The sequence below is a fragment of the Takifugu flavidus genome, chromosome 3 (assembly GCF_003711565.1).
Source record: "Takifugu flavidus isolate HTHZ2018 chromosome 3, ASM371156v2, whole genome shotgun sequence".
In the NCBI taxonomy this organism is placed as follows: domain Eukaryota; kingdom Metazoa; phylum Chordata; class Actinopteri; order Tetraodontiformes; family Tetraodontidae; genus Takifugu; species Takifugu flavidus.
The window spans coordinates 17259689-17285166 of NC_079522.1; the positions used below are offsets into that span (position 1 = coordinate 17259689).

Consider the following 25478-nt stretch of genomic DNA (forward strand, 5'->3'; position numbering starts at 1 on the left):
ACTTAAAATGTTTTGATATTTTAAGTAGTATAAGTTCTGTATGAACATGGACACATAAATTTGGAATACAAACACAGAGCGTGAACTAGCCTCTGTACTTTTAGAATTTCTTTATCTAATTTATTATCATTATTTAATTTTTTAAAAATCCGCTATGAATACATCCTTCCTGTAGGCGACAGTATTGTTCCTTTTTTGCCAATAGGCTGGTAACAGCAGAAAAGGAAGAACACAAACAGACTGATCTTGACCGCTTCTAATAAACCAGGGGTGGGGAACCCTCGGCCTCCGGGCCGTATACGAGACCTACGAGACCATTTCTACCGGCCCGCAACGCAATAAGATTTTTATATTTTATATATGCACTTATACAGTGGGACCGTTCGCTAAACTCCGCGAGCTGCGAGTAGCAGCGGTAGCGTATTTTAGCCTTTCGTATCCTGAAATTTCTTTCGTAACAAGAGGAAATATTTTCCCGTTTTCTGAGATAAAACGGACGGTTATGTTACGTCCGAGTCAATGTCAGGGTCAGTGAACACAGCATGTGATGTACGTAGTGGGCTGGACTGATTGACACGGACGAAAAATGCGACGAGTTGAAAGGACAGATGAGTTTGGATAAAATGAACGCTCTTCGTCGGAGTTTGGAGGCTCAACAAGCAGCTTTCACACGACCATGTACCGACAGAGAGAATATTACGCGTGCAAGTTTTGTGGTGAGTGAATTAATAGCCACGAATCTGAAACCTCACGCCGAAGGAGAGTTCGTGAACGCGCCTCGTAGCCGCGGCTGAGGCGCTCGCGCCGGACAAAGTAAAATTGTTTCAAAGCGTGAAGTTTTTTTCTATTGAACTAAGACATACAGTATATTGTTATGATTCCAGTGGCTATCGGTATGTTTTTATGGTCAAGGAATCTACATATGTAGTCAAAGTATATGTGGGACTAATATTTATGGTGGAAATCACCATGTATTGCAGTTTTTGTTAGTAGAGGCCTCGAACAGGCCCTTACGGGTCTCTTGCCTCAACTCTGCACCTCTTTTTTATTGTTTTGTATGATCATGAAAACATATTTTACTTGTTTGTCATTTTATTCTATTTTTCTTGGTGATTTTATATGCATGTGTGTTAAATAAATAATTCAATTCAAATGCTGCAATCATGAGACTTAGTAACACAGTGGTTATGTAGACTTTTTTTTGTCTTTTTTTTTGCATCCCTAGGTATGTGTTCATAATAGTATGGCCCTCGGAGGACTTTATAAAAATTTAAATGGCCCTCGATATGAAAAAGGTTCCCCACCCCTGTAATAAACCAAGCTAAACTTCCATTGCCAGTAGTACAGAAACAATCTGTGCCATAATACAAATTAAAACAGATTAACAGAAATGCTTTTTTCATTTCAGAATATGCCAGCATTGTTTGACTCACAAAAAAATGGATAGTAAATCACAAAAACAGTTTCTCCTTGAAGGAAAAGACAATTAAGATTCGATTTTCAAAAGATGGCCCTTTCGAAGTTATAGCTTGCATTATTGCATAATAACAGACTTGAGGATTACAGAGAGTTTAGCTCCATATTCTGCCATCAAACATACCAATGTCAGCGAAGTTGCCCTAGAATCTAGGGGGTCGGCAACCCAAAATGTTGAAAGAGCCATATTATACAAAAAAACAAATCTCTCTAGAGCCGCAAAAAATTAAAAGCCTTATAAAAGCCTTATTATGAAGACAACACATGCTGTAATTTTCTACATTAGCTGTATTAGCATATTTTCAAAATGATCAGTAGGCTACAAATACATAATGAGCATTCATGATTAAATGTTTATTTTCCCTGCAGCGCATCCTGGAGAGAATGACGCACCACGTGACCGCTCTAATGTACGATGGTGCTTTAAATTTAACTTCCATTATAATGAGATGTTGAAATTAAATATTTATTATACACATTTATACAGCATTGGAAAAGTTGTTTGTCATGTTTTCCTCATATAGAAATTATTTTAAAACAAAAAATATATTCACACCATCTTTTTCCATTTTCAGATTTTTGAAAAAGCTCCAGGGAGCCACTAGGGCGGCGCTAAAAAGCCACATGAGGCTCAAGAGCCGCGGGCTGCCGACATCTGCCCTAGATAAACTGCTCTCAGTCCTACAGTACAGAGGCGTGTTGCTTAGCTTATATGTATATATGTGCTTAATATTGGGTCCCAGTTACAGACGTGTTTTCCACAGGTCATTGTGTTTGATCCTAAACTTCACAGGAATAGAATATATGTTGTAATACACTGTTATTAAAACAGTTCTTTAACAGTGAAAATGAAGCCTGGAAAGCCTGGAAAAAATCTCAGAAATGAACTATTGGCTTTCACTCTTATATCTTGGTGGTGAGCTCTGTTACATCTTCCAGCTTTAAAATTGAATATGATTAACTACACGTGATTTGTAAATACTGTCTGAATATATTATGGTTTCATATTTCCTTTTTTCCTGACCAGTGAGTTACAAAGGCATAAGGACATTTTATTTTGCTACCTCTTGTTTTTATGTAGATATCAGATTTTTTTGGGGGGGGGGAAATCTTACCTCAAGTTTGATGAATTGACCACATTTACCCCCCTCATATATATGGTTTTATACAACAAACAAAAAAAGAGACAACTTGCGTGAAATTTTATTTTTGCCAGCTCTCCAGAGCCCTTGTGTTTCATACTGAGATGCAGTCACAAGAACTAAGGTATCAAATGATTCTTGGGTGTAAGATCATTGCCCTCAACACCAGCCAACTGCTAATTATTCTTAGGGATTTCAAAATCAAGTCTTGTGAGCTAAACTTTATTGGTTCTGAGGAGTCTGAGCCCCTTTTTTTGTTAAACATCATTCTACTGCAGTGATTTCATGAGCATCTCCTTGAACTTCTCCAGGTCGACTGTCTTAATGACAAAAACCTTGTTTTTCTTGTTCAGCAGCTCCATGTAGTCCAGGACCATCATGCCTCGGGTGTATTTCCCCACCAACTCTACTGTCACTCCAACCTAGTGGAGAAACACCAGAGAATGTTGGGCGGTGTCATTGTTCTAAGTGCCTGTCCTACATGCAGAGGCCAGCTTCTCACCTCCTCCATCTCAGTGATTAAAGTATCATTGATGGCAGCAGCCAGGGCGTAGGTGTCACAGGCGTTAAAGCCCTGACCTTCTGTGATCTCCTTTTGATATTCCTCAGATTTAGCTCTCTGCAAACAAAATACAGTCATGTTAGACATACTGTGATGGATTGTAGTGTGGTTAATATGGCCATGCTTGAGCAGCAGTAGGTCATTTATTAAAGGCCAAAGAGCCAGAGCAGGTCCCTATTCACACCCCTACACCAGCTGTTGATTCACCCGTTTGGATATTTCCTCATTCTGTAATTTTGAAGCATTATTAAATACGGGTATTGATTGTAACAATATGAATCATCTAAATGTAGTGTCACAGCATAAAATAAACAGTAATGTGATTTAAAATATTGTGTGTAATTACGACCTAGAATCTTACCGTCATAGAAAGATCTGATATCTTTTTCATGAAGGCAGCCTTCTCTGTCTTTTGGGAGAGCCAGCGGTCACAGAAGGACTAAAAGAAAAAAGTAATAAACTAATAAACATGCTGTGCTTGTCATCAGACCGCAGATCTGTATGTTACATAACATCACATTAAAGTGTCATTAAAACAGACAATTCCCAACAAGTAGGTAAATATGCAAGTTACTGTAAAACAAAATACAAAGGTTTCACCTTCCAAAATTTTAACCTCAAGCCCCAAAGCTGTTTGGTGTGTTTATTAGGATTATATGCATATCACTGGTGGGTAGCTGGTGTGAGGTCTAATAGAGGGAATGTCTTAGAATCTGTCCTGACCCAAAGACTACAGCACCAGCAGAGATCAAGATCCTGATCCTCTACTCAACATCCTCCTGTGGCGTGCTGATCCTCACCCAAGGAAGGCTGCTCCTGCAGCTGAACTCCCAGGTCGCAATGTAGGTGGGACAGGTGTAGCGGTCCAACACGATGTAAGCAGCTTCTGGGTCCGTCACGAAGTTAAACTCTCCGCACACCGTGGTGTTACCCCTCGCTGCGTGAAAACCAAACCATCAAGATTCATGCATTGTGTGAAGAGAATCAAGCAAATCGATCAGCATGGAGGGCAAACACACAATCAGTGTTTCCTCCCATGATGTAAAGGGCTTTCAGCTTCTTAGGCAGGGAAGGCTCCAGCTGTATTGCGACGGCCAGATTGGTGAGGGGAGCCGTGGCCACCAGAGTCACCTAAACACAAAAGACCATCAATGAGCATCCTTTGTGCCAATTTGACACCAGTTTATTATCACATAAAAACAGAAGTCCATCGTCCACCTCTCCAGGGTTCTGCTTGATCATCTTGATCAGGGCTGTCACAGCTTTTTTCTTCTGCAGCAGCTCCAGTCCTGGCGCGTCTGGATCCGGGACATCTCCAAGCCCGTCTTTGCCATGATAATCTCCGGCGTTGCGTTTAGGAGCCAGTAGAGGCCCTGAACAGCCTTTGTACACTGGAATCTGTGGAGTAGATGTGTTGACACAACATATTTCGAAATTTCTACAAAATTGCGACCATCCAAACTCACATCCAGGCGGTTGCAGACTTTCAGGACACGCAGTGTGTTCTTGAGCACGTTCTCCAGCGGGGTGTTGCCAAAGCAGCAGGTGATTCCCAAAATCTGCACGTCAGGATCTGACAGGGCCATCATGAGGGCCTGAGCATCATCAACCCCAATGTCCACATCAATGATCAGCTTCTTCATCCTGCAGCAAGGGGGGAAAATGGCATTAACAGCTGATACTGCTGCTCAAAATCCAACCAGAACACACTGTTATAACAGTTTTAATTGTATTGTTTCACTTCACCCATTTTGGATCAGTCTTACCTGGTTCTGATTCAAATTCAAGTGAATTTTTTTCCCATGATGAAATTTGCAGTAAACCCTCAGAGAACAGCTCTTAATATTGGAATAAAACTTCAAAATATAGTAAAGCTTGCATACAATTAGGGTAAAAAAGGAAGAAAGTAGTCAATGGGTGTACTGTGTCTTCTGCTGTTCAGGGCTTTATAATGTGTCTTTGACTCTGCTCTGGAATCACGATAGCACGATAGCCCAGGCAGATCCAGACAATGCTATCTGCTTTACGGGTTTTTTTCTTCCACTTCTACCCAACTCTTTCTGCGTTATTCCACATAATATTCTTATAGGGGACATTTCTCCAGCTGTTTCCACTGAACTCTCAGGATCAGGTTCTCATTAACTTAAGAGGCTGGAGACACTGATGCTTGAGAAATAATGATCAAATTCAGAGAAGCTGCGGTTAATCTAGAAACTCCATGCTAACCACATTCCCTGGGCAAGGATTTTGAACTCAAGAGAAGATAAGAAATATGCTCACTGTAACTGGGAATAAAAATCAAAGGTAATAATAGGTAGGGCAGTAAACAGCAGAGGTGGGGCATGTGGCAGCACCTCGCTCTGCATGTCGAATGAACACTGATGTTACTGGTGACCATTATGTCCCACAGCATCTTTATGGGTGATGTGGTGGACACTGTAAAATCTGTAGGGTGAAGGTTTGAAAACACTCAGATGTGACACTGTTTAAAGATAATTCTGAGGCGAGCACTCCCAGTGCTCAGCCTGTGGGACAGAATGGTATTAAAGTGATAAACAGAAACATGTGATCCTCTTCCTTCCCGGATCTCTTTGGTTACAAATTTCTCTATGATCTTGTTTGCTGTTATTCATAAACCTCAACTATGAAATGCATCACGTGAGCACTGAAACAATACATGGAAATCAACTCCGTTTTCTTTCAAGTTCACTTTCCCCCAATTTGAATAAAAAAGGCATTTTTTTCCCTTATCTGGCAATAATTTTAGAGCTGATAAAAAATGATTGATTACTAATGTCGCTCTGGAAGATTTGTATTTATTTTGCAAAAGGCTTTGATCTAGAATCTATTGAGTCTGTTTCAGGAATGTTGACATTTGGTTTCATTTAGCTCAGCCATTACACCCTTGTCTCTGTGACATATTGTCAGGCTTCCAGGAAGGACCATATTGTGTGATGTATTGTAATGCTAATGTATTTTAACTTCATTTAAATTTTCACTGGCAGATCACCAAAGATATGGACTATGGCAGATTGGCACTTATCCTCCGGTATACTGTATGTGCTTAGATATGCTCTCACGTTATGCTGTGTGCATAGTTTTATGAACATCTACAAATCGTAAACAAGTAGCTCCTTTGCCAAATCAAATCATCTGCACACCAGATTTGGCAGCATTGGTTTACTGAGCTGGGTAACAACGAGAAGGAGCTACTTGTGGATGCCTGTTTACATGGCAATGGTCTATATTTAACCAGTTTTCAACCCAATTTGCAAGCGTACATTTATCCTTTCACACGCAACACACTGATGGCAGAATAACCTTTTAGGAATTAGGAATTAGGATTCAGGAATGATTCAAATCAAAAATTTCTATTTATTAATACATATTTCCCATAATGGCCATTAAAAGCAGAGGAAATGGACCTAATGATGCATTCTATTGTTGGTGTTGTCCCAATACCAATTAAGTAACAGCTCCCAAGGATTACACAAGGTGTTTACTTACATTCAGCATGGTTGTAGAACCCTCAAAGGAACAACATTTTCTTTTACTTGTATTGAAATGGCGAAGTGTTAATACCTCTGAAACTTGATCAGCACACATTTAAATGTGTTTACTGGGAAGGTACTGTGAAGCAAATGGTTGAGTGTGGGACATGTTCTGCAGGTCTATTATAAACCTTGTTATTGCATATTTGAGAGAATGTCATATAATTTTGTGGTTATGCAATGTCCAAAATGTATTTTTTCCTCATTGTTTTGAGAAAAGAAAAATCATAATCAATTTTTTGTCAAATAAAAGCCAAAAGTTTATCCAGGGGGAAGGGGGAATAATGGCTATAGTCTGTAATTTCTGTCATTACTAATTACGGAAATTGAGAAAAGCAACAATGAAATTTGTATCCTCACCTGTTGAACGTCTCTTGACAGATGTTAACTGCTGTGTCCTTTCTTTTTGCTGGAGAGCAGCCTTTTAACGCTGGCGGGACAGCCGGGAGGTTGGGTTACGCAACTCATGCCAGACACAGGGAATGAGGGTGTGTTTCTGCAGGGAAATGTTTAAATGAAAATAAAAAACAACAACAAAAAAACCCAGTAAAATGGCAATTTTTAAATGTCAGTTCATTTAAAGCTTTCCCTGGGGTAGTTTGTAGTTGAGAATGGACTATTCAAGGAGCGGCGAAACATGAAAGCACATTGTGTTCTCATTTGCGTTCCAGTTCCCTAAAAAAGGTTGCGGCACCATACCTTTAGATGACAGTATTCAGGCAGTTGCGTTTGCCAAACAGGGGATCAATGCTTTCTCCTGGAATTAGTTCTCATGCTTGCAAGTTCTCCTCATATGTGGGTTTTCTCTGTTGCTTTTGTGCTTAAACTAATGCAGTCAAATACACTCACTGGCCACTTTATTAGGTACACCAGTTCAATTGCTTGTAAACACAACTTGGTAATGAGCCAAATGCTCAGTACATTAGGCAGGTAAACGTGGTCAAGTCAACTTGCTGAAGTTCAAACTGAGCATCAGAATGAGAAAAAACAAGACATAGTTGTTGGTGCCAGACAGGTTGGTCTGAGTCTTTTAGAAAATGTTGATCTACTGGAATTTTCACACCTCTCACACCTCTTAAAGGGTTACAGAGAATGGTATCCAGTAAGCAGCAGTTGTGTGAACAAAAAGCCCTTGTTGATGTGAAAGGTCAGAGGAGAATGGCCAGACTGGTTCAAGATGATAGAAAGGCAGCAGTTACTCAGATAACCACTTGTTACAACCAAACAATGCAGAATAGCCTCTCTGAACACAGAACACGTGGAACCTTGGAGAAGATGGGCTACAGCATCAGAAGACCACTCTAGCTTCCACTGTGGTCAGCAAAGAACAGGAAAATGAAGCTGCAATTGGCACAGACTCACCAAACTGGACAATAGAAGACTGTAAAAATATTACCTGGTCTGTGGAGTCTTGTAACATGCAGATGACTGAGGCAGAATTTGGCATAAACAAGCTGCCAGCATGGATCCATCCTGCCTTGTATCAACGGTTCAGGCTGCTGCTGGTATAAAGGTGTGGGGGAGACTTTCTCGGCCCACTTTGGGCCCCTTAGTACCAACCGAGCATGGTCTAAGCTCTGCAGCCTACCTGAGTATTGATGCTGACCACTTCCATCCCTTTATGACCACAGTGGACCATCTGCTGATGGCTACTACCAGCAGGATGGTGCACCATGTCACCAAGCTCAGATCACCTCAAACTGTTTTCTGGAACATGACAATGAGTTCATTTAACCCCAAAAAGGCCTGCACAATCATCAGATCTCAATCCAATAGAGCACCTTTGAGATGTGGTGGAACGGAGATTCGCATCATGGATGTGCAGCCGACAAATCTGCGGCAACTGTGATCATGACGATGATCACAGTATTAAAAGTATGCCATGAAGAATTAAGGCAAACTGAAGGCAAAATGGGGTCCAGCCTTTTAGTTGCAAGTTGTACTTGATCGACTGGCCACTGAATGTATATTGTTGCATGTTCAGATGCTGTTTTTGGTTTCATTTGTGCTCAGAGGGGGGGGGGGGGGGGGGGGGGGGGGGGGTTGTTTTGAAGAAAAAGCAGGGAAACTAGACCAGGTAGACAGGAAGAACAAGATTGTGAGCCTTCGTTAGGTAGAGAACAACAAGATGTATAAAGCTATGATGCTTTGGTGGTTTGCTGAGGACAACAACAGTAATTACTGTGATGGAAAGATTCCAAGATAAAGATGTTAATTATGTAATGCAAAGCCCAGATATTAAAAGCAGCAACACCCATTCAACCTAGTGTCAAAAAGTGATTATATTATCTAATCCTCCCTCCGTGGTGCTTGTTCCAGTTCAAAGTCACTGATCCATTCCAGTGCAGCCAAACACAAGCCACAAGCAGAACATGCAATTCCCTGTAGGAAAACAAATCCAGGCAAGGAATTTAACAAAAAGCTTTTTTACTGTGAGATAGCTGGTATAAACCACCCATTTATAATTAACAGTAGGCAGAAAATGATGACTCAATGTGTATTGTGTTATTTTACAATCAAAGGAGCTTGAGTAGACTTTCTAATTAAAAAGATATTTCCACACATATTTTGGGGGATTTAATGAAGGAGTCCAAGTGTGGGTACTGCAGAGTCTGGAAACATCAGCCCTGGCTCGGGCATGGATGGCAGCGAAGCTGCTTGCTGCACAAGCTCATAAAGTTGGGGAAAAATACAAACACAGATGAGGCAAAACATGAAACATGACTAACAGGGCTAAAGGCACAGGTGCAAAAATTAAAATTCTAAACTGGTTAGCACTTGTTCTTCGCAAAATCTTTGAAACTGTGATGCACAAGGAGGTACTGTACAAGGCAAAGAGGTGGTGTTAAAATCCTGACATGTCTCAGCAGGAAGGGAAAAGTTACTCAATAATTGCATTCCTGATATAGGGCTGCTTCAGTATTCTATACTGTCCGACCCGCCTTTCACCAGATGGCTGAGTTACAGGGCTCAGCTGCAATAAATTCCAGTCCTAAATGTGTGCGCTTTTGAACCTAGTCTAGTCTAGTACTCTAGTCTCACTGAAACCTTTAACAGTAGACGTTTCAAAGGAAGCTTTGTCTGTTGGTTTGTAATTGAAAACATACTGTTCAAAGAGTCATTTGGGAGACTTAGAAGTGACACGAGCAACAAAAACGGGCTAAAATGCTGCAAGAAGGGTGGGAAATCCCAAAAGAGTTGGGAGTCCTTATAATAATGGCATTCCTTTTTTAAATATTTGAGTTAGATTAAATGCGGTTAAGCACTACCACCATTTTTATTAAGTACAGAAGTAGCCTCCTGATTACCAGCAGTTCAAATTTGTCCTTCATGGAGAACATATGTAAACCTTAATACCTCCCAGCCACAGCAGACTACCTCATTGCCTCTTTTTGCTCTCTACAGAGGACATCTAGGGCGCCAAGTGTAAAGGGGCTTTGGTACCTTTCACTTCCTCTTTCTGGAAGAAGTTAAACCCATTCATATGTTGACTTTTTCATATTTCTCCAGGACTAACTAGTTGCCATCAAGGTTCCAGGTTTGTCGTTCCGATGTCCACTGCAGTAGACAACCCACCCCCCCCACCCCCAAAATTTGTTTTTTACAGTATTCTAATTACCTTAGAAAAAGTGGGGAATTTAAAAAAATAACGAATGTGACAATTTTTCCCTGGTAGTCAGGCATATATACTGTATGTCGCGGGTTAGTTGGCTGTGCATTGAGAGCTTAACTCTTATAACTATGTCATCTATGTGGCTCCTAGTACTGTGTGCATAAGTGCAGGCTGGGAGATGGTTGTGTACATTCACGGAAACCAATTTGTTCAGGGTGGATTGTGTATTCTAGGAGTACAGTTGACTCGACATTTGCAGCTGGAGGAGAGTGAAATTTCTTTACTGAACTTATATAAAATTTGATTTACATTCTCAATACACAATCCTAAATGTCTTGTGTTCTACAGAAATAACCATGAAAGCTTCGGTTTATGTTGTTAAATGTTTATGAACGCTGGATTAAGAAGCGATGGATGGATGGATGGATGGATGGATGGATGGATGGATGGATGGATGGATGGATGGATGGATGGATGGATGGATAGATAGATAGATAGATAGATAGATAGATAGATAGATAGATAGATAGATAGATAGATAGATAGATAGATGATTAGGTGCCACTAAAATATTGATAACAACTTGTTTGTTTTTTCTACTTGGACTTGGAAACTCTGGAATTCTGATCCTGCCGTAATATGAGCTCCAAGAATGCTCAGGACTATGGCATGTGTGTATGGGCTCAAACTCTATTCATCAAAATATAAACTAGAACCTGCATTCATGGGATAATTCCATAATCCCATTTTTTGTTTCCTTCCTGGTCGGTGCGTCCCAGAAATCACCAAAAGTCATTTCCATGATTCATGCTGAAATTTGGGGTTACCTGTCTTTAAAAAATGAATGGTTTATAGAACTATTAGTCATTGAGCTACAGGCAGAAAGAACAGAAACATTTATAAGGATACCATGATGCATCTCCTACTGTGCTGTCTCCTTTTTATATCCGGTGGTTTCTAGGGTAGAACCCTGCAGATGGGTGGAAAACAGAACTGGCCGTGTAAACGTTGGACAAAGTCACTTTATTCATTATCATTTTGAACCCCCCCCTCCCAAAAAAAACCAAATAAAACCCCAAAGCTTGACCCCGAGCTTGATCCACGGCGTCCAACAGTTCCGATGTCCACTGCAGTAGACAACCCCCCCCCCAAAATTTGTTTTTTACAGTATTCTAATTGCCTTAGAAAAAGTGGGGAATTTAAAAAAATAATGAATGTGACAATTTTTCCCTGGTAGTCAGGCATATATACTGTATGTGGCGGGTTAGTTGGCTGTGCATTGAGAGCTTAACTCTTATAACTATGTCATCTATGTGGCTCCTAGTACTGTGTGCATAAGTGCAGGCTGGGAGATGGTTGTGTACATTCACGGAAACCAATTTGTTCAGGGTGGATTGTGTATTCTAGGAGTACAGTTGACTCGACATTTGCAGCTGGAGGAGAGTGAAATTTCTTTACTGAATTTATATAAAATTTGATTTACATTCTCAATACACAATCCTAAATGTCTTGTGTTCTACAGAAATAACCATGAAAGCTTCGGTTTATGTTGTTAAATGTTTATGAACGCTGGATTAAGAAGCGATGGATGGATGGATGGATGATGGATGGATGGATGGATGATGGATGGATGGATGGATGGATGGATGGATGGATGGATGGATAGATAGATAGATAGATAGATAGATAGATAGATAGATAGATAGATAGATAGATAGATAGATAGATAGATAGATAGATAGATAGATGATTAGGTGCCACTAAAATATTGATAACAACTTGTTTGTTTTTTCTACTTGGACTTGGAAACTCTGGAATTAAACTAGAACCTGCATTCATGGGATAATTCCATAATCCCATTTTTTTTTCCTTCCTGGTCGGTGCTTCCCAGAAATCACCAAAAGTCATTTCCATGATTCATGCTGAAATTTGGGGTTACCTGTCTTTAAAAAATGAATGGTTTATAGAACTATTAGTCATTGAGCTACAGGCAGAAAGAACAGAAACATTTATAAGGATACCATGATGCATCTCCTACTGTGCTGTCTCCTTTTTATATCCGGTGGTTTCTAGGGTAGAACCCTGCAGATGGGTGGAAAACAGAACTGGCCGTGTAAACATTGGACAAAGTCACTTTATTCATTATCATTTTGAACCCCCCCCCCCTCCCAACCCCCTCCCCAAATAAAACCCCAAAATCCCCAAAACCACAGACTCTCCTCACTCCCCACAGTCCTCTGCTGCCAGTGAGATGGGTCTGGGCTTCGCCAGGTTGGCCCGGACACGAGCTTGGTCCACGGCGTCCAACAGGTTTTTGCAGTCCAGAGCCAGAGTGTGGGCAGCTGCCAACATCTGCCGCTGACAGTCCTCCTTGAGTGAGGTCACCGTGTTCTGCTGGGCCAGCCGCATCTTACTGATCAGATCACTCAAATCTTTGTTCAGCAGCTTCTTGGTGCCTTCGATCTGAATCATAGAAGTCCACAACATAGACTGTTTCAGATTTTAAAGTTGTCAGAAGAATTATTCATATTAAAACAGATAGTGATGCAGATACTCAAAAAAATCATTTTAATGATATAATCTGTTAGTCCTATGGAAAATAAATAAATGCACAACTATTTAGTCCTTTCGAGGTAAAAGCCCCAGGGTTTAAGTGCAGGAATGTCAGCCAATAAATTACCGGTAATTCATATCTGTCTGGCTACGGAAGGATAGATACTTTGCGAACCCTTAACCTCCCTGGAACAATCAAGATGATTTCTTCAAACCATTTCTCGATACAGTAAATACATCCGATTCAAGTCAGTGTTTTATAAAATTAAGCTCTTTTCCCTGGATTTCTCTCTATTTGGCGCTATAACGCTATATTTTAACACGAATTCCTATGGAAACAGGAGCAGGTCTCTCACTTTCCTACCTGTACCAAAAGCATGGCCTACCTCAGTGGTGACAGAGCAGTGGAGAGAAGGCAGGATTTCATCCACCCTCTGAATCAGACTGCGAAGAGTCACACCCAGTGCCTGGGGGGTGGGAAGAGTGTGCAATCAATGTGAAAAAAGCATCCTCCTTAAATAACGCCTGCATGAGTTATTAAATGCACATCTGATCCCCGCTGGACCTCATAGCACTAGTTATAACTCTGCAATTACCACTAATGATAAATGCATTACTACCATATTTACTGCTGACTAGATTTATTGTAGGTAAGGGGTTAACAAATACAAATGTAATGGAAAAAATGTATATTTTCCCAACTCTTAATAAAATAATAGATAAGTTATGCAGTTATGCATAAAAAGGATTATAAAGAAGTGCTTCACCCCACGGTTACAAGTTCATTTACACCAAAAAACAGCCTAAAAGCTGGTAATATGCTGCAGCGCAACACCGCCACCAGCTGGTCAATTATATATTTGCGCAAATGCTTCGGGAGTTTTGAGAGGCAGAAATAGAAATAGAAAGAAAAATAAAACATCTAGCTGTAATATTCCTTTTTAAATGTCGTATTCCACTGTTTCAGCAACACTTTGGAACAATTTTCAGCTTTAAAACACGGTGGTGATGAACCTACTTTGACAGAGTTGGGATACTCAGAGGAGGGCAGGGTGCTGATGTCATTCTTCAGCTGGACCACCTGCTTCACCATTGTCGTCACGCCGGTATAGACCTCATCGCCCGCTCGGTCTAGCTCAGCTGTGGGCCGTGGCTGCAACAGCACAAAAAAAGGCTGAAACCTTTTGGTCTGACTGACATAGATGATAGAGCTATAGATAGATGTTCTGTCTACCTTTGAGATGGCGGCCGGCATTGGAGGCTTCTCAGGAGGTCCTGACAAAGATAGTATATGACATTTTCCAAATAGTAGCACATTTTGAACATTTTAGATTCTATTGCTTGACTCCTGTTACTCAGTAGTGCTTCACATGCGAGTTTGATAATTGGCCTTTGCCTTTCCGAGTCATTGTACTGCAAAACAGTTATTTTTGCATCTCAAGTAAAACAAATGCAAGGTTTATCTCTTATACAGACAACAATGAAACAATGAGTTTTAACGTGTACTCACGATCTTTAGGGCTTTGTGGAGGAGTCTGAAATAGACAAATAAAAAAATCAGGAAAGGATGCACATGCATATGCTATTTTTGATTTGTTGTTTGTTTGTGGCTTATGCTAGAAATAACAGCAGCATTTTATCATGTTCGGCATCAAGCCAAACAAAATTTACACCTATCTTTTGAACATAAGAGGTGTAACTTTTTCTTGAAGTCAGTTTTTAGGATGGATTTAAAGATGGTCTTATCCCCAGATTTAATTTATTATTCAATTCTGTAAATACAGCAAATGTTTTTTGAAGGCTACTTTGTTTTATAAATAGTCCCTCCAAGTGCCTTACGTTCCTTCAAAGCTAATAGCTAAATATATAATTGTGTCACCCAATTAGATTCAACAATTTAGATTAAAAATTTAGATTTAGTAGTTTGATTTAACATTATGTTACTTTTATTATTTAAATTCATCTATTTAATATATTTCTACGATGGCAGATTTTGTCGAAACATCCTGAAAATTGACTTAAAACCATCACACCCTTCTATTGAACATGGTTTGACGCTAAATGTGACTAAATGTTTGGGTTTTTTTTAGCATGAGCTGCTTTAGAAATGGCACCTGATAGTGCAAAGCTGTAAAAAAAAAAAGTGTTAAATTTAAATAACGTGTAAAACTTGCTGTCAAAGTTTTTCACGCCCAGTTTATCCATTAAATAAACTGGATTTGTACCTTATAGTTATGCAAGGGGGGGTTATAGTTAAGGTCCCATCATGAAAAATGTTTCCATCAAGTGAATTCTGTTGACTAGATGTTCTACAGCAAATTGTTGTGACATGCAGCAAATATTCAGCTAATTTAGAAATAATGACTGTAAAATACAGAACAGTCAAGGCCATCAAAACATTTCAGACACTTTTTAAACGTGGCACTGCAGAGAAAGCGTCTTTTCTGGCAAGACTGGGTCTCACCAGTATTTGATTGTTTGATTGAATAATTGATTGATTCATTGATTGATTCATTGATTGATTGAATTTGACAATACAATACACATTTTTAATACGAGCAAGAGTAACACAAAAAGTAAAACTGGCCACCCTACAGATCTCTCATCCGTACCTTGATGTGTGAGTCAAGTCGCACAACAGGATCCTATAGGAAGACAGGATGTGTGAGATAGGTCCAGTCTGGCTTTGATTTCATGTATGTAAACAATTAAAGTGGGGGCTAGTGTAACATCTGTGACAAAAACCATTTGATGGAAAAATGAGAAATATCCAGAGCACAAAGGAGATTTTATATTTGAGTGGAATGAACAGAAGTCAATGTAAAGGCCCTGGAACAGTTGCACGTGTGTGTGTGTGTGTCTGTCTGTCTGGGTGTGTGTGTGCGTGTGTGTGTTACCAGTTGTCTTTCCTCTTGTTCCAACCACTTTTTATCCATCAGCATCTCCATTCTTTGTCGTTGTAAAGTGTCCGTCATGTGCAGCATCTGCTTACGCTCCCACTCTGGCTTGACATCTTGCTCTGTTCTCTACACGCATGCGAACGCAAAGATTGTGTTTGTTGGTATGTGGGACATGATCTAAAATTCTATTTTTGTGTGTGTGTGTCTGCAAGAGAGGAAGAGAAAGAGGAAGAAACACACCTGCTGTGTGTGCAGGGCCATTCGTGGAAGTGTGTGGCCCATGAGTTTGGACGGCTTGTGTAGAAAAATGAAAAAAATAATTTACACAGCAGTGACAGTTTGGAAAGGTTTAAATAATACTAATATAAAGAGCCATAACAAGAAAGACACACCTGCAGTATATAAAGTCAGGATTTGAAAATCTATAAAGTGAAGGTACTTAAGTAGGTTTCTTTTATTCCCATATAAGCAGCCTATCGACACTCTCACCCATCTGAATACCATCGTGCAGAAATCAACAGTAATGTTCCGCCCATTAGCTTCATTAACTTAATACCAAAGGAAAGTAATTGAAGTTCACAAGTTCACAAAAGTCATAATGAATGATTGTATCATTTGAGCTGCTACCTTTGGTGGAGGTTCTGTGCTGATTGGGTCCATCATTGTGGAGTGGGGGCGTGGCCTGTCCCTCCTCGCCCCTGGTTGCTGCTCCGACTCCATCCTGTGAATTTCACTTTGAAATAAACCCACCAGTTACCACCCGCTTCTTTAAAAATCCACCCGCACTATTAGTGACTGAAAGGGTTTTTTTGTGTCTACCTGAAGGAGCAAGCGAGGTGGGAGAATTTGGGTCGGGAGTTTGGCTCGTAGGACCAGCAAGAGGACATCAGGGAGTACACGGTGGGCGGGCAGAGCTGAGGTTTGGGGAGTCTGACACCTGACTCCAACTGGTCGATCACCTGGCAGTTCTCCAGCCAGAAAAATGGCTGTTGGGCTGTTGAGAAGATCTCCCATACACAAACGCCTGTGTGGAAACACCTTTAGTTCTACTGCTGCTGCTCTGGAGATGTTGATTGGATCCAGATGTTTCTCACCAAACATCCAGACGTCGCTCGCTGTTGTGAAGCGCCTGAAATTGATGGATTCAGGTGCCATCCATTTGATCGGTAATCGGCTAGCTGAGGCTGAATGAAAAAAGAAAGGTCAGAAATAATAATATAATAATTTGGCTTTTACAGTGGAAAGAAGATAGAAACTCTGTACCTTTTATTTCTATTTCATTTGGTGTAGATTGGACTCAAAGCAATATAAGCTATCTATAGCCACATGCCGCTATCTGCTGGCATAGCCCTATTAGCTTTTAAATGGTTCTAAACATAATCGTTCAGTCCTGTACCGGAACATCAAAAATTTGAAATATAGCCTTGAGGAGTTTTGGAACATATATTGAAGGCAAATAAAATCATCTACCTGTGTAGTATTCTTCCTCCTCAATGTAACGAGATAAACCAAAGTCTCCGAGCTTCACACACTGAGGAGTAGCTACCAGGATGTTCCTCACCGCAATGTCTCTGCAGCAAAGACATCAAACAGTTTGAAATAGAATGCAGATATTTCTGTTCTATTTCTGTGTGTGTGTGTGTTTTGCTGTTACCTGTGCACCATGTTGAGTCCCTCCAGGTAGGCCAGAGCTTTACAGATTTGCAGACAGTATAATAATAATGTTGTTGTGGCCATTGTGTACTGCTGCTCCAGCAGATAGTTCCCCAGCTGTCACAAAGAGCAAAACATCTGATAAAGTTCTGATCACTTTTGTGCAGCTTCTCTAAGCGCACATGGTTGAGACAACACACAGTCTGTCAGCTGGAAACAGTTCACAATCTCCAGTATTCGTAGAAATGCACCAAGCACAATGACAATAATGTCACCCTAACCCTAACCCTAACCCTAACCCTAACCCTAACCCAAAAAAGCTCCATGTCTTGCAATTTTATTATTGCACACACACACACACACGCACACACGCACACACACACACACACACACACACACACACACACGCACGCATGCACGGGCAAACCTCTCCAAGTTGATAGAGCTCCATGACAATCCACACTGGGTCGACCTCAACGACTCCGATCAGTCGCACAATGTGGGGGTGATCAAGATTCTTCATCACACCTGCATTACAAAGAAGCAACATTTGACATTTCAAACTTTCTCCTCATGTTAAATAGAAAATCCAATATAAAAAAACCCCATGGTGATAAAAGCCCAACATGTCTTTACTGTGAGCCTTAAATATGCTACATTAGTAAAATATTTTGGGTCATCTCTACCTATTTTTCACTTCAAATTAGCGTTGGTGTAATGCCATCATGCGGCATGACTTATGACCTTCTCTGTGCCAAGATGCAAATAACTTCTTCTCTATGCGAAAAACCTAAAAGCCAAAACCAAAACACCCCAACCAGGCAACAGGAAATTGAGCAACAACCTTTACACTAACAATAGGTTCACAACCCTGAACTGCAGAACTGAGAAAGCGAAACGATGGTAATATGATTGTTAATACAGTCATTTTACAATTACAAACATTCAAAGAGTGATATTTGTGAGAGAAATATCAGTGCTCTTTACTATGTACAGTATGAAGTTTCAATTTTCTTTCTACTGTGCGCACAGAAGTGTCAGTGCCTTAAATAAACCTTGCAGTGACAGTGCGCTCACCAGCTTCGCTGAGAAACTTCTCCTTTACATCAGCTGAGCAGTTCTTGCAGGTCTTGATGGCCACGCTTAGCTTTTCCCCCGTCTGCAGACACACAGCTGATGCATCACTTTCACTGTCATTGACATAATTTTTTTGGTACTCAAAAAAAAAAAGAATCTCACTTGGGTTTTGTAAACTCCACTGTGGACTTCTCCAAAAAATCCTTCACCAAGAATCCCCCCCACAATGATGTCATCTCTGGAGATTTTGAACTTTTCTATGGAAAAAAGTGGCCACACTTAATGTCACAAAACTAACAAAATTATCAGCATTCTAAAAATTGATATTTTTAGACCATTGGGTTTGTTTATTACTACAGCTTTTTTTCAAATGCTAAAACACTAAAATGACATGCATGGCACAATGTTTACTGACACACAGAGAGCAAATCCTCTTCTCATGTCCCCAAAACTCTAAACATATTTTTTGCCTTACGCACATTTTCCAATACAAAATGTCTCTTTCTAAATGCACCAAACAAAGTTCTTTGCATACGACACAACGGTCTGACACAAAGTCAAATGTTTGCCATTTCAAAACACTATTCAAAACATGGCTAGGTGGCCAACAAATGTGCAACCTGGCCAAGTACCTCAGTGGTTAATTATTGGAGGGGGGTGAAGGCTGAGAGGCAGAGCTGATAGAAGAGTTCATGACCAAAGAAGACAACATACCAGCAGTTTGTTATTATTAATGTATCTCTTTGATCTCTACCCATTCTATCCTCTACCTGTCCTCCCCCCTCTCCTCCTTTACCCAGCCGGCCATCAGCAGGAGGGTCCCCCTACATGAGCCTGGTCCTGCTCAAGGTTTCTTCCTGTTAAAGGGGAGTTTTTCCTTGCCACTGTTGCTTGTTTAGGGTTAGGCCCTGGGATTCTGGAAAGCACCTTGAAACAATTTTGATTGTAAAAGATGCTATATAAATAAAGATTGATTGATTGATTTAAATATATGTATTACAAGCAGAAACGTTTAAGATATCATTTTTGCCATCTCATGAACCACACTCTAGCCCAGTGGTGATTTTTTTTAGAAATAATTTTGAACAACTGTCACAAAACAAATGAGGTTTGGGGTTTTTTGTTGTTGCTGGAATTGACCTTTATACATAAAATTGTTGGCATTGGAATTTCTTGTCTGGATATTATGAAATAATAATAAGAAATAAGAGAAAAAAAATTGGATACAGTAATTCCTGACCTTTAGTTCATCTAATTTATTATAAGGTTAAATAAAACCTTATTAATGAATTGATTTCTACAGAAGTCTTTTGTTTGTAAATGCTCTTTTAAAGTCTAAAGGCACTGGTAATTTATTTATTTGCTTGTTTATTTCTGTTAAAAACGCCTTGAGAAATAGTTCATCAACTATTTATTAGCAACATCAGTGTGATATCGTGGGAGTGTATCTCAAATATAGAATGTTTTAAAGACAAGAGTCAAGTGTTGTTCTACAGACAACTCGTGTTCGGTGGTTTGGGTGAAAGAGAAACCTTCCGCAAGCCACAGCAGTCCAAAACGAGAAACTGTTGTATCTAACGGAAATGTCAAATGTGAATGTACTGACACTCAACCAAATCACCCATCACTTTACCCTGGTTTGGAGAGGTGCTGCTCACTTGATGTTACATATGTGCATGGGAAAGTCTGACTCACCGTTGGGACTCATCGAAGCTTTGCCTTCAATAATCTCAGAATAAATGTCAGAATCTGAAACTAACCAAACACATTAAAATGACAATTAAAAAAAACAACCTTCCACTTTATTGCACACTTTAAGTCACATACTCATTTTTTGTGTGGTCGCATCTCTTGCAGGTTCACTGGGTTTGCTGCTGAAATACAAAAATTCTTACTGAAATAAATATTCAAGAAGCTTTAAAATCAATGAGACCTTAGAAATGGTGATAAATTATGAAATAAAACACTCACTGTTCAGGGATGTTGGGTAGTTTTTGTCTCGTGCCTCTCCCTGATGGAAGCAGATTCTGGATCAAACCATTATCGATCCACAATTTACAGATTTTAAAACTTTATGTGAGAGTGTACCTTTGTTGGGTCTGACAATGAGTGAGGTCTCACTGGTACTTTCCAGCCGGCAGTAACCATCTATCAAGTCGGCCATGTTTTCAGCCACAGCCAAAGAAGATGTAAAAACAGACAGTGGCTGCAGGGTGACACATCACAAAAACATCTGTTTGTTACATTAGAGGTTTAACATGTTAAACAGTTTTTTAAAAACTGCACTGAATGTAATGAATCACAAAAATGGTCAACCTTCCCTATTAAAGCTAACATTAGCCAAACAATATTAAAAGTAGCGGCTGAACACACTGTTACTCTTCAGAGTTAAAGTTTTACCCCATGCCGAAATACATAAGAATCACAGCTTAGTGCATAGAGACTGCTGGCATCAGACAGCACACAGACAAGAGATGATTGATTCCAAACAGCTTCCACCAAAACAAAGTAAATGGTACCTTGTCCCTCATTAAGCTACCTGTTTGCCTCCCTCTATGTTTACAGTGAGCAGAGCCCGGCCGTCGTTCTCGGCACTGCAGGAGATGCTGCACACCTGAGAGGGCGTGGCTAGATGTGTTGGCTGCAAAAAGAAGCAAAGGTTAAAGGAAAGTAGGAAAATGTTTGTTATATTCATAAGATTTTTTTTCATTTAAGGAGAAAAGGGACAAAAGACCAGAAGGAGCACCATCTTATGAATAATATCCTGCAGAACTGACATTGTACATGACATAGATCAATATGGCAGCCATGTTCTGCAACGTATTTTTGCACCGTGCTTATGATAAATAGCTTCCAGACTTAACATCTGCCAATATCAAAGCACCTTCATGCTTGATGAAATAGCTACATAATAAATATGGAGAAAGAGAGAGAAGAAAATGTGAGCTCACTGAGGAATTTTCATTTTGCTGGCTGATGCCGTCAGCCCCGACCACCAGGTCTATCGTGATATTCCAGCCGTGCTAGAAGATGCAGACAAACTTTCACAAGTTAGTTTAGAATTTTTGAAGGAATTTTAAATTTCTCATGCAAATGTCACCCTCACCGCCAATTGACATGCAAATCTCTCCTGTGTGAAACTGTAGCACTGCGCCAGAGTGTTGAAGAACTTGATCATACACTGTTCCTGGTTCAGCGTGGAGTAGCCCTGGAATGTCTGCTGGATGAGGCGACGCAACTGTTTGGGCTGGTGAATGAAACAATGCCGCCAGTGACTTTTTGTCGTCTGCTACAAATATTATGGTGTCACAGAACATGGTGGTGGAACAAGACTGTCTACCTTCATGCTGCTGACCAACTCTTTGGGAAAAAACATGTCTAATCCCACATCCTTCCTGAAATGAAGACTCATTTTCAAAAACTCCATACAATGACGGTTGTTGTCTTTTATGTCTAACCCCCTACCCCTTCTCCCCCCACCCAGAAGACAAAGGTTTCAATGTCCAAAATAAAGGTAAGACTTACTCTAAAAGTTCAAAGTTGGACTTCTTCTCCAGTCCCCTAGGGTTCATGTCTTTATAGAATCTCCTGTAAACAAATAAGAGTCGAGGTATTATTTAAAACAGGGGTGGGGAACCTCCGGCCTCCGGGCCGTATACGGCCTACGAGACCATTTCTACCGGCCCGCAACGCAATAAGATTTTTATATTTTATATGTGCACTTATACAGTGGGACCGTTCGCTAAACTCCGCGAGCTGCGAGTAGCAGCGGTAGCGTATTTTTGCCTTTCGTATCCTGAAATTTCTTTCGTAACGAGGAAATATTTTCCCGTTTTCTGAGATAAAACAGACGGTTATGTTATGTCCGAGTCAAGGTCAGGGTCAGTGAACACAGCATGTGATGTACGTAGTGGGCTGGACTGATTGACACGGACGAAAAATGCTTAGCGAAACACGCTAAACTCGACGAGTTGAAAGGACAGATGCGTTTGGATAAAATTAACGCTCTTCGCCGGAGTTTGGAGGCTCAACAAGCAGCTTTCACACGACCATGTACCGACAGAGAGAATATTACGCGTGCAAGTTTTGCGGTGAGTGAATTAATAGCCACGAAGCTGAAACCTCACGCCGAAGGAGAGTTCGTGAACGCGCCTCGTAGCCGCCGCTGAGGCGCTCGCGCCGTACAAAGTAAAATTGTTTCAAAGCGTGAATTTTTTTTCGTGAATAACTATTGAACTAAGACATATATTGTTATGATTCCAGTGGCTAACGGTATGTTTTTATGGTCAAGGAATCTAAATATGTAGTCAAAGTATATGTGGGACTAATATTTATGGTGGAAATCACAATATGCCAGGAATTGTTGCGCTTGGCGGAGGTCTGCGCTCTCCGAGTGCTTTCTAGTTGTTGTTGTTGTTGTTGTTGTTATTGTCTTTATCTTTCTTTTTCATTTATTTTCTTGATTATCTTGTTGTATTGCAGTTTTTGTGAGTAGAGGCCTCGAACAGGCCCTTACGGGTCTCTTGCCTCAACTCTGCACCTCTTTTTATTGTTTTGTATGATCATGAAAACATATTTTACTTGTCATTTTATTCTATTTTTTTGGTGATTTTATATGCATGTGTGCTAAATAAATAATTCAAACTCAAATGCAGCAATCATGAGACTTAGTAACACAGTGGTTATAGACTCTTTTTTTTTGTCTTTTTTTTTTGCATCCCTAGGTATGTGTTCATAATAGTATGGCCCTCGGAGGACTTTATAAAAATTGAAATGGCCCTCGATATGAAAAGGGTTCCCCACCCCTGATTTAAAACTAGCCCAGCTTTCTAATATATGTGGCAAGTGTGGATGACATCTTCGGAAGACAACATTCATATTTAAATCATATGCAGCAAATGTTACATGTTTGCTAATATCCTGGGAAAATATTTAAATTCCTTTTAAATGCACGATGACCAAGAGGGCAGACATTGCTGTACATTCAAATCTTTCTCAATGTGGTAGTGTTGTTGCCATTACCTTATTTCCAAGCAGCCAAGTTGCAACGCCATCCCATCACTGACCTTTGTGGCATATTGGTGCATATAGTCACTTCGTACCTGCGGTTCAGTATGCACAAGTACATGAGTACAAACTCTAAACGACATGTTGGGGATTTCTGTCATTACATCTGCTCAAAGACTGGAAATTTGTCTAGAGGAACTGGTGAAAACCCACGCAGACACACAGACACAGAAAATACAAGGACTGTAGACAAGGCTGCTATTCAAATCCACAACCTTCATGCAGAGGCTGACAAATGTAAGCATAAAATTGGAATTAAATATAGCTCTGTAACTACATGTTGAAAGGTGTTTACAACCGACCTGTAGGTAAAAGTAGAGCATAGTAGTTCTGTCATCTTGAAATTTCTCCATAAATCTTGATGGGATGTATCGAATCCTCAGATCATACCTGATCAAACAGGGAGATTTTCTCTGACGCAGCTCGGATAAATTTTGTTTGTGGCAGTATATCCTGTGAATTGAGATGTGTACCGACCTCCATTCGGCCTCCAGGTGCTGCTGCTCATAGCGCTGAGTAAGTTCAAAGATGGTCATACTGGGATGGAGCCAGTGGATCTCTGAGGACTTGAGGTGTTTGAGGAGGAGGCCATAACAGAGGTTAAATTTTATGTCTGGACCCACACAGCCACTGGACAGCACCACATTGATAACAGCCTGGCGCAGAGAAAATGTACAGCAATTTATAGTTTTTATAGTATACAACTTTTTTCTGTACTTTTCCATTATTATTTCATTATCTTAACTTTAAAGATAGTGTAAACTGAGAACCAAACGATGCAAAGCCAGAACTGAAGTGTGTGTTTAAATGATTACAGACATCCATGTTATTACCCCAACAGTCCAGCCCTCCTCACAGCGGACCAGTTTGAAGTTCTTGCACAGGTTGGAACTGTTGCTAAGGAAACACACTTTAATAATCTTCACTGGAGGGGTGCCATCCCCGGTGGCCGGGGGCACGTTGGCAGGAGCATCCACGGACCTGGACCTGCCCCTCCATGATAAGGTGCTGGTGTCTCCCGACATCACACACACGCTCAACAAGAAAAACACCGTGACACATACGCAAGCATGTATGCTGCTGCCTGTAATGAGATCCTCAGGCTAACAGCGTCACTTTCTCCATTCTCTGCTCCAGTGATGTTATAAATCCATATGATGGGATGCTCTAAAGGAGGAGACAGGCAACAATCAGCACACTATCATGCTGGATCTTCTTCCTGTACACCACCTTCTGCTGCAGTTCCTCCGTACTCACCAGTGCTGCACTCCCACTGCCTCCAGCACAGCAGACCTCGCAAAAGTATTTCCAACTAGTTACTGCCAGCAACAGAATGGAGTCATTTCCCCACGAGGCGTAGATTGGACCGACTTTTGAGGACACCGAAGCAGACCTTCTTCAAAGCTCTGCCCACACACACGTTCGAAAGAGGAAATGTTCTTCGGCTATAAATGAGGAAGTCAAAATGCAGTTTACAGAAAAGCTGAGAGGTGTGACGAAACTTCCAGGTCACAACGCATCACATGCAATGCCACCACAGCCACAACCCATACACTTACAGAACACCACAGGGAAAAATAGACATTCATTTTCTTATTAAACAATTATCTTCTTTAGATCTCAGTACTGTTGTCTTTTCCTTTTCCACAGATGAAGCTTTGAAGTTTCACATTCCAAAAAGTTCAAGCTATATCTTTAGAGTCCTGAAATGCACCTTTATAGGGTTCTTAGGGAACTTTTTCAACTCTCTCAACAGACTGCCTACGTAGAATATAGCATTACATCCTGTTCCACGGGCCACGTTAAAGGTTCAAAAACATATGAGTCATTCAGCAGAAGCATTTTACCAAAGTGACTTAAAGTGAGAGACACAAGACACTATGC

The 25478-nt window shown here is 40.5% G+C and overlaps 2 protein-coding genes and 1 long non-coding RNA gene across 5 annotated transcripts; 1 reads left to right on the plus strand and 2 right to left on the minus strand.

The window, feature by feature from the left end:
• Nucleotides 1-266: 266 nt before the first annotated feature.
• LOC130523186 (uncharacterized) lies at nucleotides 267-23177 on the plus strand. The gene is made up of 2 exons (XR_008949820.1): nucleotides 267-509; nucleotides 22403-23177. It is a non-coding gene; the product is annotated as an uncharacterized LOC130523186 (long non-coding RNA).
• Nucleotides 2664-7245, minus strand: LOC130523185 (inosine-uridine preferring nucleoside hydrolase-like). Of its 2 annotated transcripts, none has more exons than XM_057028223.1 (8): nucleotides 7092-7245; nucleotides 4647-4824; nucleotides 4399-4578; nucleotides 4200-4311; nucleotides 3981-4117; nucleotides 3542-3619; nucleotides 3121-3237; nucleotides 2664-3040 (listed from the first exon to the last, which is right to left on the minus strand). In XM_057028223.1, exons 2-8 carry the CDS (start codon nucleotides 4821-4823, stop codon nucleotides 2888-2890), a joined length of 954 nt encoding a protein of 317 aa, XP_056884203.1. In that variant the 5' UTR covers nucleotide 4824; nucleotides 7092-7245; the 3' UTR covers nucleotides 2664-2887. The 2 variants fall into 2 exon arrangements, with proteins under 2 accessions (XP_056884203.1, XP_056884202.1); XM_057028222.1 differs by lacking the exon at nucleotides 7092-7245 and adding an exon at nucleotides 6688-6822.
• LOC130523181 (protein-tyrosine kinase 2-beta-like) lies at nucleotides 12459-25038 on the minus strand. Of its 2 annotated transcripts, none has more exons than XM_057028212.1 (30): nucleotides 24852-25038; nucleotides 24428-24761; nucleotides 24072-24250; nucleotides 23897-23984; nucleotides 23550-23629; nucleotides 22053-22115; nucleotides 21868-21922; nucleotides 21634-21774; nucleotides 21479-21550; nucleotides 21067-21168; nucleotides 20616-20733; nucleotides 20499-20538; nucleotides 20355-20398; nucleotides 20223-20282; nucleotides 18690-18784; nucleotides 18528-18609; nucleotides 17878-17978; nucleotides 17452-17567; nucleotides 17268-17368; nucleotides 16892-16981; nucleotides 16617-16821; nucleotides 16425-16530; nucleotides 16038-16091; nucleotides 15795-15923; nucleotides 15510-15542; nucleotides 14408-14432; nucleotides 14132-14172; nucleotides 13916-14050; nucleotides 13284-13364; nucleotides 12459-12807 (listed from the first exon to the last, which is right to left on the minus strand). In XM_057028212.1, the coding sequence occupies exons 2-30, from the start codon at nucleotides 24617-24619 to the stop codon at nucleotides 12565-12567; spliced, it is 2871 nt and encodes a 956-aa protein (XP_056884192.1). In that variant the 5' UTR covers nucleotides 24620-24761; nucleotides 24852-25038; the 3' UTR covers nucleotides 12459-12564. The 2 variants fall into 2 exon arrangements, with proteins under 2 accessions (XP_056884192.1, XP_056884191.1); XM_057028211.1 differs by having other exon boundaries at nucleotides 20355-20401.
• Nucleotides 25039-25478: the final 440 nt, after the last annotated feature.

Coding starts and splice junctions, on each gene's coding strand:
- LOC130523181 (XM_057028211.1), bottom strand. CDS start 24,619: ATGTCGGGAGACACCAGCACCTTATCATGGAGGGGCAGGTCCAGGTCC. Junction 21,923..22,052: donor TCCAACTTTGAACTTTTAGA/GTAAGTCTTACC, acceptor TCTTCATTTCAG/GAAGGATGTGGGATTAGACA. Junction 15,543..15,794: donor AACAAGAGGAAAGACAACTG/GTAACACACACA, acceptor GTCTTCCTATAG/GATCCTGTTGTGCGACTTGA.
- LOC130523185 (XM_057028222.1), bottom strand. Junction 4,579..4,646: donor AAGTCTGCAACCGCCTGGAT/GTGAGTTTGGAT, acceptor TCTACTCCACAG/ATTCCAGTGTACAAAGGCTG. Junction 4,118..4,199: donor CATGGGAGGAAACACTGATT/GTGTGTTTGCCC, acceptor GTTTTCACGCAG/CGAGGGGTAACACCACGGTG.